Source organism: Halichoeres trimaculatus, unplaced genomic scaffold (assembly GCF_033239565.1).
Source record: "Halichoeres trimaculatus isolate MK-OKI-2021-1 unplaced genomic scaffold, fHalTri1.1 fHalTri1_scaffold_1, whole genome shotgun sequence".
Classification (NCBI taxonomy): Eukaryota; Metazoa; Chordata; class Actinopteri; order Labriformes; family Labridae; genus Halichoeres; species Halichoeres trimaculatus.
The window spans coordinates 30,684,519-30,701,708 of NW_027437179.1; the positions used below are offsets into that span (position 1 = coordinate 30,684,519).

Genomic DNA, 17,190 nt, shown 5'->3' on the forward strand with positions numbered 1-17,190 from the left:
CAACAAGTTTCAGAGTTTACCTTGTATAGTTTGCACCTGTTGAGGTGTGCTCTGTGGATGGCATTTTTGGAAGCCAATGTTTCTTAATCTTCCTTCCCATTTTTTTTAAGAAAATATTATTATTCTTTTTTTTAACTCAACCAAACTGTATAAGGCACGACAAGCTGGTGAGCCATGTGAGAACATATGGGCTACTCCAGTGATAATGTTTATTGTCATCCAGTCCAATAAAGTTATTTGTCAGTAATTAGATAGATATAGACCAAAAACTTGAAAAATCTTTGGCTGCCAATGGAAAGCAATACCTACTGACTGCCCCATACACAGCTTCATTGATCAGTGAGAGAGACCTATTGACATTGACATGTTTCCTGGTAGTATACAAAGAACTGTAACCACTTAACTTGTTGATTAAAAACCCAGGTTATGTCAGTTTCATTGCAAAACTATCAATATGATTAAATATAGTGTGTTTATGTGTTTTATTTGATGTCCATTTTGTATTTAGACTAAAATACACAATGTTAAAGCTAGTATGGTTAAACAAGAAATAAAAGGCATAACTTGACCAAATTTTACAATTTTCAATTTCATCAGAGTAATCCATATTTTTACTTGATTTGGAAAGGAAAAAGCAATTAAATTTAAAAGCCTATTTCCAAAAATGTAAAATGTTACCTTTGGTCGTCATCACTTTGTATGTCAGAAAACCAGTCACTGAAATGAGATAAGGGTTGCTTTTTCGAACAAGGTAAGACATTTCTTCAATAAACTATCTTTGGCCCTTAATTGAGTTGTTTGCTTTTGCCTTTAGCGCCATCGTGCGACAGCTTAGCTGAAATTCGATTGTGCTGTTAGAAACAAGGACAGAAATTTATTTTATTGATGCAAAATATGCGTGATAGATACATTAATATATTGGAAGTGGATACGTTTATAGTTATTCGAGGAACCAGGCGGTGATTCACAACCAATTGGTTACGTTTAATTGTATTGGTTTTACTGTACGCATGCGTAACAATAGCCTACCATGTAGAGGATGTTCGTTTCGTTGTTCCTCGTGAGCCGTTGAACCATTCTCCATTTTGATGTGCTGGACATAGCGCCGCCCACCCGACTGCTCCTGCAGTAAAGCAAACGTACACGCTGTCAAATCAAGCTAGTGACCACATCAGCCGGCTGAGAGACTGCTGCCTCATCTCCCGCCTGCATTGGTTGCAGTTTTACTCGGTTATATCGTAATTTTACACGTTTAAGGAGCTGTTATCATATTTATTTGCAATTTGTTGATCTCCTGTTTGCTTTCCGCTGAGAATGGCTGACCCTAAATACGCAAACCTGCCAGGAATTGTAAGTGGCTAACGCTAGCAGAAAGATTAGCCTGATTGCTATGTAGCAGAGCTAGCTCCTATGCTTTATGTGACTGTGTTTTGTGCCTATTGTTGCGATATTAAAGCAGTAGCGTTCATAAAAGCGTATATTCATTGCTGGATTTTGAACTAGAGTCATTAAGCGCACCTAACCAAATAGGAAAGGTTAGCAAATACGTGTTTTTGAATGGGCCGGGGCGTTGGCCAGGCTAATGACAATAAACGGGTTATATTGACCCTGTGGTATATTTGTATTTTTTTGTCTCATAAGGCTTTTAACGAGCCGGACGTTTACGAGACTGGTGACCTTCCAGAGGATGATCAGGCACAGTTTGAATCGGTAAGAGGACGGTTGTTTTTGACTGTGTTTTGAAGTTTGCAGGCTTGTTTCTTGTATATCAAGCTAACGTTCTCTGCCAATGAGTTTCGCTTATGTTAACTGTTATTCTTCTATGTATTCATTATGTGTTATTTAAGCTATGTAAAGTATCATTACAGTATACAAGCTGCTTTGGTGCAAATCGAGATATTTAGATGAATCTTTAATACCAGTTTCTGTGTTCATAGCAACTCTTTGGGTTAAATAGTCAAATCAAATAATCAAATTATGTTCTTGTTCCTAATATTATATTATTACAAGTGTTAGGGTAGATAAGTATGACTCTTCCATATTAGTACTGTTCTCTATTGAATTATCAAAGAACAAAATGTGCTGATGACTATGTGGACCCAGTCATCACTTTGGTCTTGTGACTCTTACAAATGCATTTTCTAACCATTTTCTATTCATAACATCAAGCAGTCATCTAGAGACAGTGTTTTCATTGATACTTTCTGAACAGTTGAGGGTTACTGGATTAATATTATCTATCAACATGTGTGGTGTGCTACTGACCACCTGAATGACTCCTAATTGGCATTTTCCCTTCCATGTTTCCACACTTATTCTCCAAATACCCTTGCCCTTGTTTTGACTCTTCCCCACCCCTCCTGGGACTCTAGTTTGTACAAGTAAGACTGGCTCCGTTTTACTCTCAGTGAGCTCAATGCCATGCTTTTTATGCATGTTTTTAACCTATATCCACTTTTTCTACTTCTATTGATTGGGATGAAATGAGAAACAGATTGATGGAGTGACCTGTATAGTGTTCAGTAATTCATCAATTTTTGATTGTTTTGAAGTGCAAGGAATCTTTTCTTTTCCTCCTTTTTGTGTTGCTCATTTAAACTGTTTTGATTTCCTGATGAGTGGCACTTTTAATGATCTAATTCACCAAGGGCGCCATAAATTGTCTTAGTGAATGTGAAGCACAGACAAGCGACAGAAGGATATTTGTTTTTTTAGATATTTTTTCTTCCTTTCATCATCATTTTTAACAACTGCTTCCAAGCCAACCACACTAAACTGACACTAACTGAGAGTCTTAAGGGCCCCTGTATACTCTGTGCAGTGGCAAAGACTGTACAGAACAACTTTTGGATCCGAGCTGAAACATGCAAACCTCAGCTTTTAATTTCAAATTGACAGGTCTTTTAATCTGGGGTTGAATTGGGTTTGTTTGGGAATCTGTTTTATTCCCATTAAGTTGATCAAGAGCTATTCAAACATAACTTCTTTTTAAATTAAAGTTGGTCAGCATCTTATTAAATTCTCTTTCTTCTTTCAGCAACTTGACTGCAGTGTGTGGTTTTGATGCCACAGCTCTTGTTTTTCATTAAATGAGAAATCAGATGTCAGCGAAATTATTGTTAATTAATTATAACCACTAGAAATGATGTACAGGGGCCTTTACTAGGGTAAATTTCATTAATCGCTTATGTTCAGGCCAACAGATCATGTGGGATGAACTGCATGTTAATAAGTAACTGACTGATGATTTATAATAGACGTCAGCCTCTAACAGAATGCATTTTAGAGCTTATAGCTTCAGTGCTACAGTTATCCTTTAGTCATCTCGAACTACCTGTAACCCCTCCCTTTTTCAAAATCCAGTCCCTTACATCTACCATGTAATGCTGTGAGACCAGTGCTCTCCATAAGAGCATGCGGTCACCCTGCATTACAAAGTGCAGTAATGTCTCAGAGGAGAAAGTAACATGCTGGTGTTCATGGACCATCTTACAACTCTGGATCGGGGTAAAGAGAAAGAACCTGAGAGGTCAGAAGCAGTCTGTCAGTTGTGTCTCCAGGGTTTTAAGCAGCAACTCTCAGAACACTGCTTTCTTTCTTATCTTTCCCCGACCCCAGCCAACTGTTCCTGTTGTGTGCATGGCATGTGATAACCACATTAATCTGTGTTGTCTCTCTCTCTCTCCTCCCTACTTTTTTTCTCTCCCTCTGCTCTTGCATTACTTTCTCTAACTCTCTTTGGAAACCCAAGGAGCTGGTAAGAGCCTGACTAACCCCCCTTCCTCCTCCTCCTCCTCCTCCACCTCCTCCTCCTCCCTGCATTTCTGTGTACCTGTCTTGTGTTCTGTGTTTGCTCTGTTTATTCAAATTTCTGTTTGTGTGTGTGTGTGAGCCCGGACTCATATCGTTGCTTTTTTTTTTTGTATGTGTCTGTGGTGTTTTAATCTTACCTCTAGCCTCTAGTGCACCATAATGTCTCACTAGAAAGTTTTAATCACATGGCTTTTTGTTCTCCCAAGATTCACTAATTAAAGAACCGTAATTTAGAAAATAAAATTCCTAGTGGTTTCTAGCTTTGGTTCTGCATTTTTTATTCATGTAACATTGATTTAACCAAAGTAGACTTCTACCACATGGATAGTGTCATTTTTAAGGACGGTTAAAACGTCTACATTCAGGCATTGGCAAAACAATAGTTGCAAAAAAACCTATTTTGCACTATTGCCACTCAGTGCAAGGACTCTGAATGATTTATGATGAAATAATCTGGTTTGTCATACAGCCTATAATGCTTTTGAAGATTTTCACTCATAGGTACTATGGCTTGTAATATCTGTGGGTTTGATATTAAGGATGCGCTCGATTCAGCTGCCTGATTCAGTGCCTTTTAATCACACTGATTTGGTGCAATGATCAAACCTTGAATTTCCTCTCAGATCTTACCAACCCTTTCAACATATTTCAAGTCTACCTTGGGCTTTGAAACGTTTGACTCTGGCTCAGTAAACCAAGGTTCAGTTTGAAGTATGTACTCTCTATATGGTCTCACCTGCCTGTTACTGATCATGTCCATCTTCTGTTTTTCAATGACAGGAGGAGCTCTGCAGCGACAGCGTGGAGAGGATTGTGGTCAACCCAAACGCAGCCTATGACAAGTTCAAAGACAAGCATGTCACCACCAAGGGACTTGGTCAGTTTGTAGTGCATAATCAACTTTAATCTATTTTAATTATACATTTTAAACTAAATGAAACTACAGGGGCTTCATGAAAACTCAGAACATTATCCAAAAGTTTTTTTTTTTTCCATAATTTAAGTCAAAGGGTCATCTTTTATAGATTCTCACATCATAGCATGTAGCATAAAACAGTTCAAGACATCTTTCTGTTAAAATGTTGATGACCTTGGCTCAGAGCTGATGAAAATGAGAAATCCAGTATTTCAAATATTTGGAATATTTTAGTGTGATGTCTAACCTCTGAAACACTTGGTTTGGGCTCCTTTAAAAAGAATTACTGCATCAATGTGGCATGAAGGCCATCACTCTGAGGCAATGCTGAGGTGTTATTGAATCTCTGGTTGCTTTGATAGCAGCCTTCAGCCTGTCTGAATATTTGAGTCAAGTGTTTTACTTCTCCCTCTCGACCGTATCTCACAGATTCTCAGTGATGTTAAGGTCAGGCCTGTTGGCTGGCCAATCAAACACAGTCAGATCATGATGAGTGAATCTTTTGGTACTGTCGGCAGGTGCTTAGTGTTGCAGAGAAAGAAAATCAGCATCTGACTAAAACTTGACAGCACAGACAAGTGCGTTGATGCTGGAGTTTAAAAACACAGTGAACCAGCATCTACAGACAAATTGGCATGACATTTGTTTACATTTTTTTGTTTGTGTATGCATGTATGGATGTATTTCTACAGTTCTACAACTCTATAATTTGATTTAGCAGATGCTTTTGTCCAAGGGGACATACAACACAAGCAAGAATTTAGACAGAAGGGAAATCTAGTTAGTGCAATAAAGTGCTACAAGCTATTTGTCTGCAGGTCCTGCCATTAAGTGCAATAAGAATTTTTTCTCCCATGTAGAATAATGTAGCCATAGCTAACCACAATTAATCGCTGCATCAATATAATTCAACATTCAATAATCAGTGCCAAATACTGACTAAGAGTTGGGTCTGATACCTTCTGACTCATTCTATCCCTGAGGACAAAGAGGAGAAGGGTCAGATTGAGTGCCCAAGTGTTCCCTGAACAGATGAGTCTTCAGACTAGGGATGGGTACCTTTCACATTTGAAACGATATGGTACCGATGCCCAGTACTTGGCAATCGGTACTGGTACTCAACAGTGCCAAGTTTTGGTACTTTTTTGTGTTTATTCGGTAAAAAATATCAATTTGTTTAGTAATGAAATATAAAAATATTTCAATTTAACAAATTTATTCTTCATTGTATAACCTTGCAATGCTGTGTTCATGTCCAGCATGGAAAATCACCTACTCTTCCACTCCCTCACAGTCACAAGGATGCATTTAGGTACCTAAACATGGTTCCTTTTGGTTTTACATGAATCGATACCCGGTACTTTTGACAGAATTCGGTACCTATAAAAGTACCTAATTTTGGTACCCATCCCTACTTCAGACATCTCTTAAAAGTAGAATAGGACTCTGTGGATCGTATATAGTTAGGTAATTCATTCGTTAACCATGAATATCAAAATTGAAATGAAAAAAATAATTTTTAAAATCTAGTTTACAACCTAGATAGTATGAAATTTTCATTTTGATGGTGTGGGAAAATAAAAGGTTGGTAAAGATTATAGACAAACAACAATTTCCAAATATAAAGAGTAAAATCATTTTCATGTTAAATGCATTATGATTCAGTATGACCACAATCTGCAGCCCTTTGAATGAGCAAAAATGTGATAATTAAATACGTCTCTAAAACTCTGTGATCAAAAGCGATTGTTCCATGAAGGATTGCATTATTTCAGGTTGGTTTAATATAAACAGGAAAGTGGAAGGGAGGTTTTACAACGAATTTTATTGAGCTTTTGTTCAGTCAGCCAGTTACCATTATACATGCAAATCCAAACCCTGACATTAGATAAAAGAATAAATAGAATGGATAAAATATTTAAAATATTTAAAATATGTTTATAATAGAAAAATCTGTATTTCTGTCCGTTCTTAAAGTCTCTGACCGATTTGTCTCCTTTTCACAGATTTCTCAGACAGAATCAGTAAAAGCAGAAGGGTGGGTTATGAGTCAGGAGAATTTGAAATTGTAAGTATTTTCTGTTTAACAGAAAGTCATTACTCCACTTTTCAGTCTTTTGAATGTTTTCTGTAACTACACTAATAAGATTTTTCTTTCACTGGCTTCACATGTTTATTATTTTACATCTCAGAGCTGCTGTGGGGAGTTCACGACTCCTTTTATTGTCATATTAACACAGTTTCTCTGCTCTGTGTCTGTAGCTTGGAGAAGGCTGTGGGGTAAAGGAGACGCCCCAGCAGAAATACCAGCGCCTAGTCAACGAGATCCAGGAACTCACTCAGGAGGTGGATACTATACAGGTGAACAAACACCCAAACCCATCATTGCACACCCACAGGAGATAGTAAGAGACGACTCACCCTCTGTTAACACCGCCTATTGTCTCCCTGTTTCCTTACAAATCCAACAGCCTCTCTCTTGACAGGGGCTCACTTTCACTTCTTATCAAGGCTGTGAAATTATTGAGGGAGGTGACACTGTTAGATTAAGAGGTGTGATACATTTGTCTGGCCTTTGTTGTGGTTCTGTTGTATATTATAACCCAAGCAAACGCTCAGTTTTGAAACTGTAGTGAAGCTTTAATTCACTCTAAGAATTACTATTGACTAAAAGCAGCGGGAGAAATCCGTCTTCACTCTCACAAAAGCCCAACAACCCAGGAACTAATTAAACGGGGGTGTCATTAACTTTTTCTCATGAGGCAGGAGACCCTGTTCTCCGCACACGTCAGGCTCTCTCTCAACCTGTAAAATAGCAGGATTACTAACAGAGTTTGACGGTTTTGGTGGGTTCAGACACCAGTATTAAAAGAAATGCAGGATTTACGATTTTATGGATACCCTAAAGTCAGGGTAACAAAAGTAACTGGACAACTTTAAGTCGTCACGTTGAGTTAGCTGGTGACAAGCATATGCCTGGGGTCTGGTACCTACAAAAAAATCTGCCTTTACAGCCTCTGTCTTATTTCTTGCTTGTTTCAGGGCTTTTTGCTATCAAATTTTCTCATAGCTAGAAAATTCATTCTCTATGGGACTCATTGCATGGGAGATGACTGTTTATCGTGGAAGGCAGCCCAAGCTTCCTAAAGCTTACCAAATAAGCTTAGCAGAAAACCTTTTCAAAGACCTGTTTTTGAGTCAAAGGAGTCAAAGAAATGTGCCCTCTGGATTTAGCCGTTTATCACGGTTACCTTTAAGTGGATGCTTACGCAGTTGGCAACAATACCTAGTTCATACTCGGGTTAAAAATACCAGAATAACCCTTAATCTGAAAGAAAATGTCAAAACAGTCACAGCAAGTCCACAGAGTTCAACTGTTCATCTTATTTACTAAACTAGTGTTTGCTGTATTTCTAGGCTGCCACAAAGGAAAGCAATGCAGAGGAGCGCCTGACCCCGGTGGTACTCGCCCAGCAGGCGGCTAAGCTCAAACAGCAGCTGGTTTCTGCCCATCTTGACTCTCTGCTGGGACCGCAGGCACATATCAACCTGGCCGACCCAGATGGAGCCCTGGCCAGGTGAGCTGAGAGGTTGCCACAAAGCTTTAAAGCAATTTGGAAGTGAAACCAGAAGCTACAATCTATCAGCACATGACAGTGTGTGCGGGGAAAGGATGGGAAATGGGGGTAGTTTGACAAAATAAAGCATTAAGCGGGGAGCAAGAGAGCAGGGAATTAATTTCACTAAGCCTTGGACTGTAACCCAGATATAGAGAGTGAGAGTAATAAGGGGGTGTCTGTACAGCTGGTATCAATTGCTCACATAAATCCTACTGAGTCCACTGTAGCGATACCTGGGGAGCACAAGAACTGACGGACACATGATTTAGGAAGGAAATAAAAACCGGAGAAGGTAAAAGATTAACAGATGGAGGGCTCACAGAGATAAAAACAAACTGCCACGGAGTGTTGGGGAAATTAAGATAAAGTCTGACAGAGAAAGTGACGCCTGGAGAAGAAAAAGTGATGAGAACTGTTTAAAAGCTCAAATTGACCTTGCAGGTTAGAAATAGCCAGATAAGACTGAGAGAGCTGAGGTGTAGAATGACACATCGGGTCAACAACAATATTGAACATACGGTGTAATTCTTCTGTGTCCCTCTTCTTTTTCGCTTCAGGCGTCTGCTCACCCAGCTGGAGGCGGCTAAGGGCAGCCGTGGAAGTGCAGACAGCAAGCCGACGGCATCGGCTAAGGGCCCAGATGGAGTGGTGCTGTACGAGCTGCACAGCCGACCAGAGCAGGAGAAATTCAACGAGTCTGCCAAGGTAAAGTGGAAATGGAGGAGGCGTGAGCACAGAGTCAAGTGTCTTGAATGAACGCTTCAGCAAAATGAGCAAATGCTAAAGCAGCGTGATCAGCGAGAGACTTTTGTTTTTCATTCTCTTGGGAGGAATGTCAGAATATTTGATGGCAATGAGCGGGACAAAAGGCAGGAAGGTGTGCACGTGGGAGTTTGTGTGTGTATCTCTTGTGGGATGCTGTTGTCACTGCCAACCATGTGTTGCCTTTTTCCGTCCCTGTAGATGGCGGAATTGGAGAAGCGCCTCGCTGAGCTGGAGATAGCTGTTGGCTCAGGATCAGACAAGCAGGTACACACTGTCTCAGACGCAGTTTTACACACAAACAAACACGCATCCTCTCTAATGCTTTTCTCTTTCATTCACACTAATTCTTCTTTCTTTCACTGTAACACCAGCAGAATTTTCATGCTCCTGATGCTGTGAAACCATCCATAAAAGTCAAATAAAAACCTTCTCCTGGATTTATGCATAGTAAGAGGGGAGGCTTCACTGCTTCTTGTTAAAGTGTTATTTTTTTGTGTTTTTGTTGCAGGGACCTCTGAGTGCTGGCGTACAAGGAGCCAGTTTGATGGTAGGAAGTCAACTACTCTCTTTTTGGAGAACAGGGTGTTTGTATTCAGAGCACTGCGTCTGATGTGAAGCCAGAGAACTGGGTCATATTTCAGAGATGACACTACCTCCTCCAAGTCTGTTTATTGTTGCTGTGCCAGAGTAAGAACACAAAGTTTTGTGCTTAAACTTGTGGATATACTATATACGAGTGTGTGTTATCGTTTGTATTAGGACACCATAGAGCTCCTGCAGGCGAGAGTCAGCGCACTGGACTCTGCTACTCTGGATCAAGTGGAGGCCAGACTGCAGGTAACTAATGCCAGCACTGCATACAGTACAGGGTCAGAGGGAACAGAGGATTTATTTGTTTATTATTATTACTAAAAGCTTTGTTTGTTTGGGACCCACGAGTGTTCTTATAACCAATTAGTTTGTATCAGTGTTGCCTTCAGCACTTAAATGTTAAATCTAATAAAAGCAAGAACTGCTTGAAAAGAATAGGACAAATTTTATGAGAAAAGGCTCTGCACTGCAAGATTTTAGTGCCACATTTCGCTTTTTACCACTTCTTTGTTTTGTTTTGGATCTATAAAACAATCAAATTATATATTTGAAGGTTTATTGGATTTATTTATTTATTAGTGCAGGGATTTCTGCTGTTGTTGAAATGTGGTTATATAAGTTCTGTATTTCTTTTCAAACAATCTGTTGCACTGGATAATTACAACTTTGGGAGAAAGTGTTTTTTGGTTACAAACAGGCTGACAGATGCTTACAACAAAAAAGTATTTTCTTCACTTTTGAATTTCTTTACGGATTTGATAGTTTCCAACGTATTGATTTGAACCTAATTGTGTCTACATTTTTTCTATTGTTCACCCCGATGGATCCCTGCTTAATCGTTTGGGGTTTTTTTTTCTCTCCTGTCCAGAGTGTCCTTGGGAAGATGAATGAGATTGCTAAACACAAGGCAGCCATTGAGGATGCTGACACACAAAACAAGGTTTGTGATTTCCTGTTCATCCATAAGTGTGCAATGACTGCACCACATTTACATATGTGGAAGATCACAATTCACTCCTGATACCTTTTGAGAAAACTACTGTAAGAGTGCAGATTAGAAGAGTTTTTTTCTACTAGTAAGTTGTATAGATACATACAGATAAATGCAGTCTATCAAAAAGATTTTCTGATGGAAATATTCAGATTTGGTTGAGTTCAGGTTGGTTCAGGGATTTGCTATAACCATTGATGAACCACACATTACTTTGGATTATTTTTTACATCTTAAAACAAACGGCTGACAAAACCAAACTTGTTTCATCAAACAGTTTTGAAAGTATCAACATATCTTTCCTCTAAGTTGTAGATTCAGCTGTGAGATCCAGTTAATTTCCATAAATGTTTTTGCATGAGGCATTGACTGCTGAAAAGTGTCATACTCTCTATGGTCCAGTAGAGGGCAATGTGGGTTATTTATACCATGTTGGTAAACAATGAAGTCATCAATGGGGGTTTATTGTTTGCACTGGGGGCTTTTGCACATCAGTGTTATTATTTTAGGGACCACACTGTTCAAAAATTGTAATGTATTAAACAGGAGTGTGACTTTGTTTATTAAAAAAAAAATACATTGAAAGTATAGGAAAATAAGACTTAATGTGAACTCAGGGTAATAAATTTATAGGGTTTCTAAATGCAGGTATGAATTTAAGCCTTACTTGTAATGCAGTGCACATAGATCGTTGTCACAGTAACACTCTCGTGGACCTGAGTGAATTAAGTTATTACAGCGCTGTAATTACCAGACCACTAAATCAGTGACACAGCTGCAGGCCTTTGTCTGTGTATTAAATGTGCCTCTCTGCTTTTACCTGTCAGGTGTCACAGCTTTACGATACTGTGCAGAAGTGGGATGCCATGTCCACCTCCATACCCCAGGTGGTTCAGAGGCTTGTCGCTGTCAAGGAGCTTCATGAGCAAGGTAACAGGAGCAGGTTTACAGTGTGGCAGCCTAAGAAGATGGAGTTTCACACATCACTGGATCTAATAATATTGTAGGATTGTTCTGGTACAGAGTAATTAGCTCACATTGCAAATATTGTAATAGTGTTGCTCTAGGGCCAATTTCACACCAGTAATAATAACAATGAAAACTTGGATAATTCATGTTCTGTTCTTTTATGTGAGTGTGAAAGAACCTTGAAATGACACCCATGAGAGTTCAAGGAGAAGATGTATGTAGGTTAGTGGGGGTGGGGATTAGCATTAAAGATTCAAAATATGTAGGATGTAGCCACAGAGCATAACAAGGTGTGAACCCAGATCACAAGGAATCTGCAAATGCAAATTGTTATACTTCCCAGCACAAAGGGAATGTCTGTGTTAAAGACAAAAGATGAACACTAAGCAGAAAAAGGACTCAGACGGATAATGGAATTAGCTCAAACCATGCCATTCTGGTATAACAAAGGGCAGGAATCAGTGAGAGGCAGCCTCAAAATGCTAATAGAATTAAACTAAATCTAGCAATAATGTTAAACACACCCTCAGGAGGAGGAGATGCATGATATTATATCACATTATCATCTTTTTATTATTTAGCACATGAAAGCAGAACCCCTGCATTAATAGATAACATTGATAATTCATTACTGGGAGCTGGAAGAGGTCATTTATCATCCACACTCTTATTTGTACTTATCTGTCACTGTCTGTGCACATTCTCTCATTTTTTCCTGCTGAAGGCAAACACGCGAAGGAAATAATTTTTAATATTTAGAGACGCTGTTCTTCAGTAGCAGATTAAATTTGTCTCCCCTTGTATTCTGTCAGACAGAAAAGACAATATTGCATTTTAAAGTTAGAATGTGTAAAATAATACTCACTCTTTCTCCCTTCTCTTCCCTTCTGGTAGCCATGCAGTTTGGCCAGCTGCTGACCCACCTGGACACCACTCAGCAGATGATCAACAACTCTCTGAAGGACAACAACACCCTGCTCACACAGGTGAGAAGTTAAACATCGATTGCACAGGTGGGACAACATAAATCAGTTGGAAAAGGGACCTTTCACTTAACACTAACAGCTGGGTCAGCGGTAATGATTAAATAGGTTGTCATCACTATTTGAGATAAAAAGTGGAGGCAGTGTACAAAAACCTGCATTCCAAAAATTGTTTTTTTGTCATAACTTTGAAGCATTTTAGTGAAAAAAAGGGAATGGCTGTCAGAATTCAAGTGTATAAACAAAAACATGATACCAACCTGGAAATCAATTTATTGTGAGTGGCAGTCCCTTTTAACTGTGAAAAATTCAGCCACTAAACTGTTCTATTAGTGTGCAAGCAACCGTCTGTAGATGCATATTTTTAAGCCAGTAGCAATGTATAATTGACAGCTTAACAGTGTGCTTGTCACAGCTCCAACTAATTGATTTTCTCAGTGCCTAAAGTTTTATTCAAAGGGACTGTTTTTTTTAAACCAAGTCTCCTAAAATTAGAGAGCAAAAAGTTGTAAATTCACTTCTTGTGTACACTATAGCTTCTTTCTGCTCTCCCTCTAACATGATTTATTCATCTTCCTTCCAGGTCCAACAGACAATGAAGGAAAACCTGGTGGCTGTAGAAGAGAACTTTTCTGCTCTCGATCAGAGGATGAAGAAGCTCTCCAAATAAGCAGCAAGAGTTTTGGAGAGTGTAGAACACGGACATATAAGAGTTGGCTTGAGAGCGCTCTTGCTTTCTACTTCGCCTCTGCCTTTTTTCACCAAGTGGAATGTTAGAAAGCGGGATAAGATGGAATAACAAAAAAATGGAGACCAAAATGTTCTTGTCCACCCTCCTTTCCTTTCCCCTTTTCTTGCATCAAATTGATATCAACTGAAAACACTTTTGTCCACTCTATACATGCCACTGATTGCAGCCCCGTGCTAAGCTTATTGACTTTTAGTCTGGATTGTTTTTATAAGATGTTAGTATCAGAGATAAGAAAGTTCTTTCTTTTGGAACCACACACTAAACTGGATATGCTCTGCAAACTTTGGTCGAGTTAGAAGGATCACGATAACGTTGGGTTAAAGGGTGACACATTAAAGATGTTGTCGGCTGTGTAAAAAGAATTAAAAAAGGATCTATTGTCTTCTAGTGTTGTAGCAGGAGCACTTCTGTGCAGGTGTCAGGGCCAAGTGACGGAAGGAAAGCTGTAAATATGCCTGTGTACCTTATTGTTTCTTCACGCTCAGTCGCTTGTAACTATATTATTATGACTGAGACCAGACACCACAGACAAACTTTTAATCTGCTTTGTCATTGCCTACAAGTCAACTGTAATGTACATCTGTGGTCATGGAAGCTGATCAATAAAACAAAGTGCGATAAAACGAGCTGCTTTTTTTTTTTTTAGCTTTCTATGGTTGGTGGGGCTCATTATTCATAACTCTTTAAAGATAACTGACTGAATCATACTTTTTAGGTTAGATGAGAGCATGAAATATGAATAATAAAAACTTTAAAACAGGATGTTAACTTTTCATCCATTCATTTAATTAAAGTTTTACTTATCTTAATTAGTCTTAATGTCAAATCAAATGAAAAAAAAGAGCCTGTTAATTTGACTCTTTAACTTCTTATATAAAAATAAAGGTTATAAAGTCATTCGATTTTTTAATGTGGAAAATATTCTCCAGCCTATTGCGATTATAGTTATCAAAAACTCCCCTAAAAACTGTGTGGCTTCATTTGGTTGGGAATTTTAACTCCTGTTTACAAACACTAGATGGCAGCATAGCATTTTAAAAGACACTATTTTTTTCCCCTGCACCTCTCAACTATACTTTCAAAAAAGACTTGTTTGTTGTATTAGAATTTATTTTTGCCTCGAAAAATCGTTTAATCTTTGTTGAATTATGAAGTAACTAATAATCCAGTTTGTCTTATACGGTTTATTGAAGGAAACAGGTGAATTTGTCATTCTTGACTGTCTATTTTCAAAGTCTTACAAACTGCCTCAAATACAAAACAAAATTTTCATTTAGCAGCAAGATTTGTAAAAACACAACACTAGTTGATTTCTATTCACTCATTTTCTGTCAACACTTTTCTGAGGGATAAGATAATCATCCTGAAGGATCAAAAGGCAAACTTGTCATCCTGTAAACACACTCGCAGGTTTACTTAAATATTCTCGAAGCATCGCACTGTGAGGTCAACCTCAAATCCACCTGGCATTAGTAGGTTTATAACCAGCATTAAAACAAAGGGCTTTTTCATGTCCAACACCAGGTAATGGTATTAGGGACAAAGGTGAGCAGATAAAGCAGGGTGGCAAAGGATCAGGAGTTTCTGATGAGTCATCCAGACACAACAGCTCAGTGAGTTCACTCAGACGCAGGCGGAGCTGCCAACTGAAACATGTAGTCTAAAGGTCAGTTTCATACCAACCAAAACATCTCCTTGTGTCGTCCTCTGAGGCTGAATAAAGGCGTTGACAAGCCTTTGATACTGACTGAGCCTCATCTTAATACTTTTATCTTCATTTTATGACCAAAATATTCATTGAATACATCTGTATTTCCCCTTTCACACAGGGGGAGTCCAGTACTAGCCTACTTGGACAGGACATATCAAGTGTGACTTGCAGGGAATCAGATCCAGAGTTCAGACTTATAAGGGAATGCCCCAGATGAGCACAGAGACATAGAGTGTGCTGTATATCATGTTATCCTGCATTTGTCCATCTATTTTGGGTGTGGGTCAGCCCAGCCCCATCTGTGGGGACTCACTTCTACAACATTATGTAGTTAAGATTACAAAGAGGTCAGCTTAAAATGTTTTATCTCAACCGCAGCTCTCTATGTGGCTGTGAATTTGAAAAAGGATGATGAATGAACAAAACCTCATTGTAAAATCAGACAAAATAAGACTTAAAATCCACAAAAATATTATTTGGCGCACTCATTACAGTCTACTTTATTCTTCTTGACAGTAAAAGTAAAATTGCAGCTGCTTTCAAGCCAAAAACCTTTCCTCCAGTGGACAAAAGTAAACTTCTGCATCCGCTGGTATCAGAGAGGCTCAATGCAGAGGAGGCTGTAGGGAGCACCAACAGCTCCAAAATCTCTGTTTCCCTCCACATCAGCAGCAGAAACAAAGAGTGGAGGAATAAAAGGATGGAGTTAAACGCCTGGAGTGTGCGTCTCACTGCCAGTAAACCCACCTGTTCAGACAGGCTTTTAAACTTTAATGCCCTACAGTCTCTCGCTTGGCCCTATTTTTTTCAACTTTACCTTTTTCTCATGTCTCATTTTTGACACATGCGTCAGAGTAAAAAAATGAAGAAATCAAAGCTGTCAGAACTGTACTGTGCTTTGCGGTAACAATGTACTCAGAGTCTGAAAATTTCAGAGAGAAGGTGTCGAAAATTTACTCAAACGTGTAATCCAAAATGAGACGGAGGTGAAGTGTTGTTTTTAAAGAGCTATAAAAAACTAACAGTTCCTATATACTTAAAAAAAAATCAAGGATTAAAAAACAAACAATAGATTTCAATTTTAAAAAATCCCAAAAAAGAGAAAAATAACACAATGTCCTTTTTTATCAGTTTGTCAGATTTTGGAGAATCCGTCCGGGTGAGCTTGTAGTGTGGCAGAGGGAAGGACAGAAGAAGTGGGTGGAGGTAAGCGCAGTAAAATGGGATGGATACTGTTGTGGGGCAGAATGAGGCTTGTAGTGAAGATGGAGATGGCTGGGTAGCGACAGGTGAAGCAGAGGGGTAAACAAGGTTAAACAGACTAATAAGATTGACTGTAAAAGTGCTAAATCTCAACAAGTGGATGTGACACTGAGCTGTCGAGCGAGCTGTCGAGGGGAAAAGGGAGGAGGGTCTGGGCAGCTTTAAAACAGCGAAAACAATCAACATGAAATTATTCCTCAATTTTAAAACATCCTGTTGGAAAAGGAACAATAGAAAATTAGAATGACACAATATAGACATCATGTAATGATACGGAGCAACTTTGTTGGCCAAGAATTGAAGATTAAGACAGGAATTGGCAAAAAAAAATGATAAAAGATGTTAGCAGATATCCAAAGGTTGCAGAAAAAATATCTCATTAATTTGACCTTTTAATTTTACCTGTGAGATTACTTTATTATATTACTTCACACTCACACGACCATGGATTTGTCCAGCAACTTATAAAGACGACATTCTGGTAAATTCAGGAGGTTTTTCCCACCAAGTGTCCGTGAACCAGAGGAAAAAACACAGTTTAAGAAACAATGGGAAAAGGCAAACCAAGGGAGTAGGAGGGCAAGCAAAAAGGAATTTACTGTATCACCAGAACATGTTAACAGCTGTATCTGTTAGTATCAGCTCAGAGAGGGGAAAGATTCCGACAGCTGGTGTTGGTGTGTGTGAGTGTGTGTGAGTGTGTGTGTGAGACAGGGGAAGAACTGGGTGTGGAGGAGCCCTGACCAAGGGCACAGGACAGGACGGACAGATGGGAGCGCGGTGATGGCTGGAAATTCCCCTACACACTTTCTGCTTT

General features: G+C 38.9%; 1 protein-coding gene across 1 annotated transcript; it reads left to right on the forward strand.

Annotated features, from left to right (window-relative positions):
• Positions 1 to 1,132: 1,132 nt before the first annotated feature.
• Positions 1,133 to 14,036, forward strand: dctn2 (dynactin 2 (p50)). The gene is made up of 14 exons (XM_074676988.1): positions 1,133 to 1,350; positions 1,642 to 1,710; positions 4,594 to 4,690; positions 6,736 to 6,797; positions 6,992 to 7,090; positions 8,147 to 8,307; positions 8,907 to 9,054; positions 9,313 to 9,378; positions 9,623 to 9,661; positions 9,874 to 9,951; positions 10,574 to 10,645; positions 11,524 to 11,626; positions 12,560 to 12,651; positions 13,232 to 14,036. The coding sequence occupies exons 1-14, from the start codon at positions 1,315 to 1,317 to the stop codon at positions 13,316 to 13,318; spliced, it is 1,209 nt and encodes a 402-aa protein (XP_074533089.1). The 5' UTR covers positions 1,133 to 1,314; the 3' UTR covers positions 13,319 to 14,036.
• Positions 14,037 to 17,190: the final 3,154 nt, after the last annotated feature.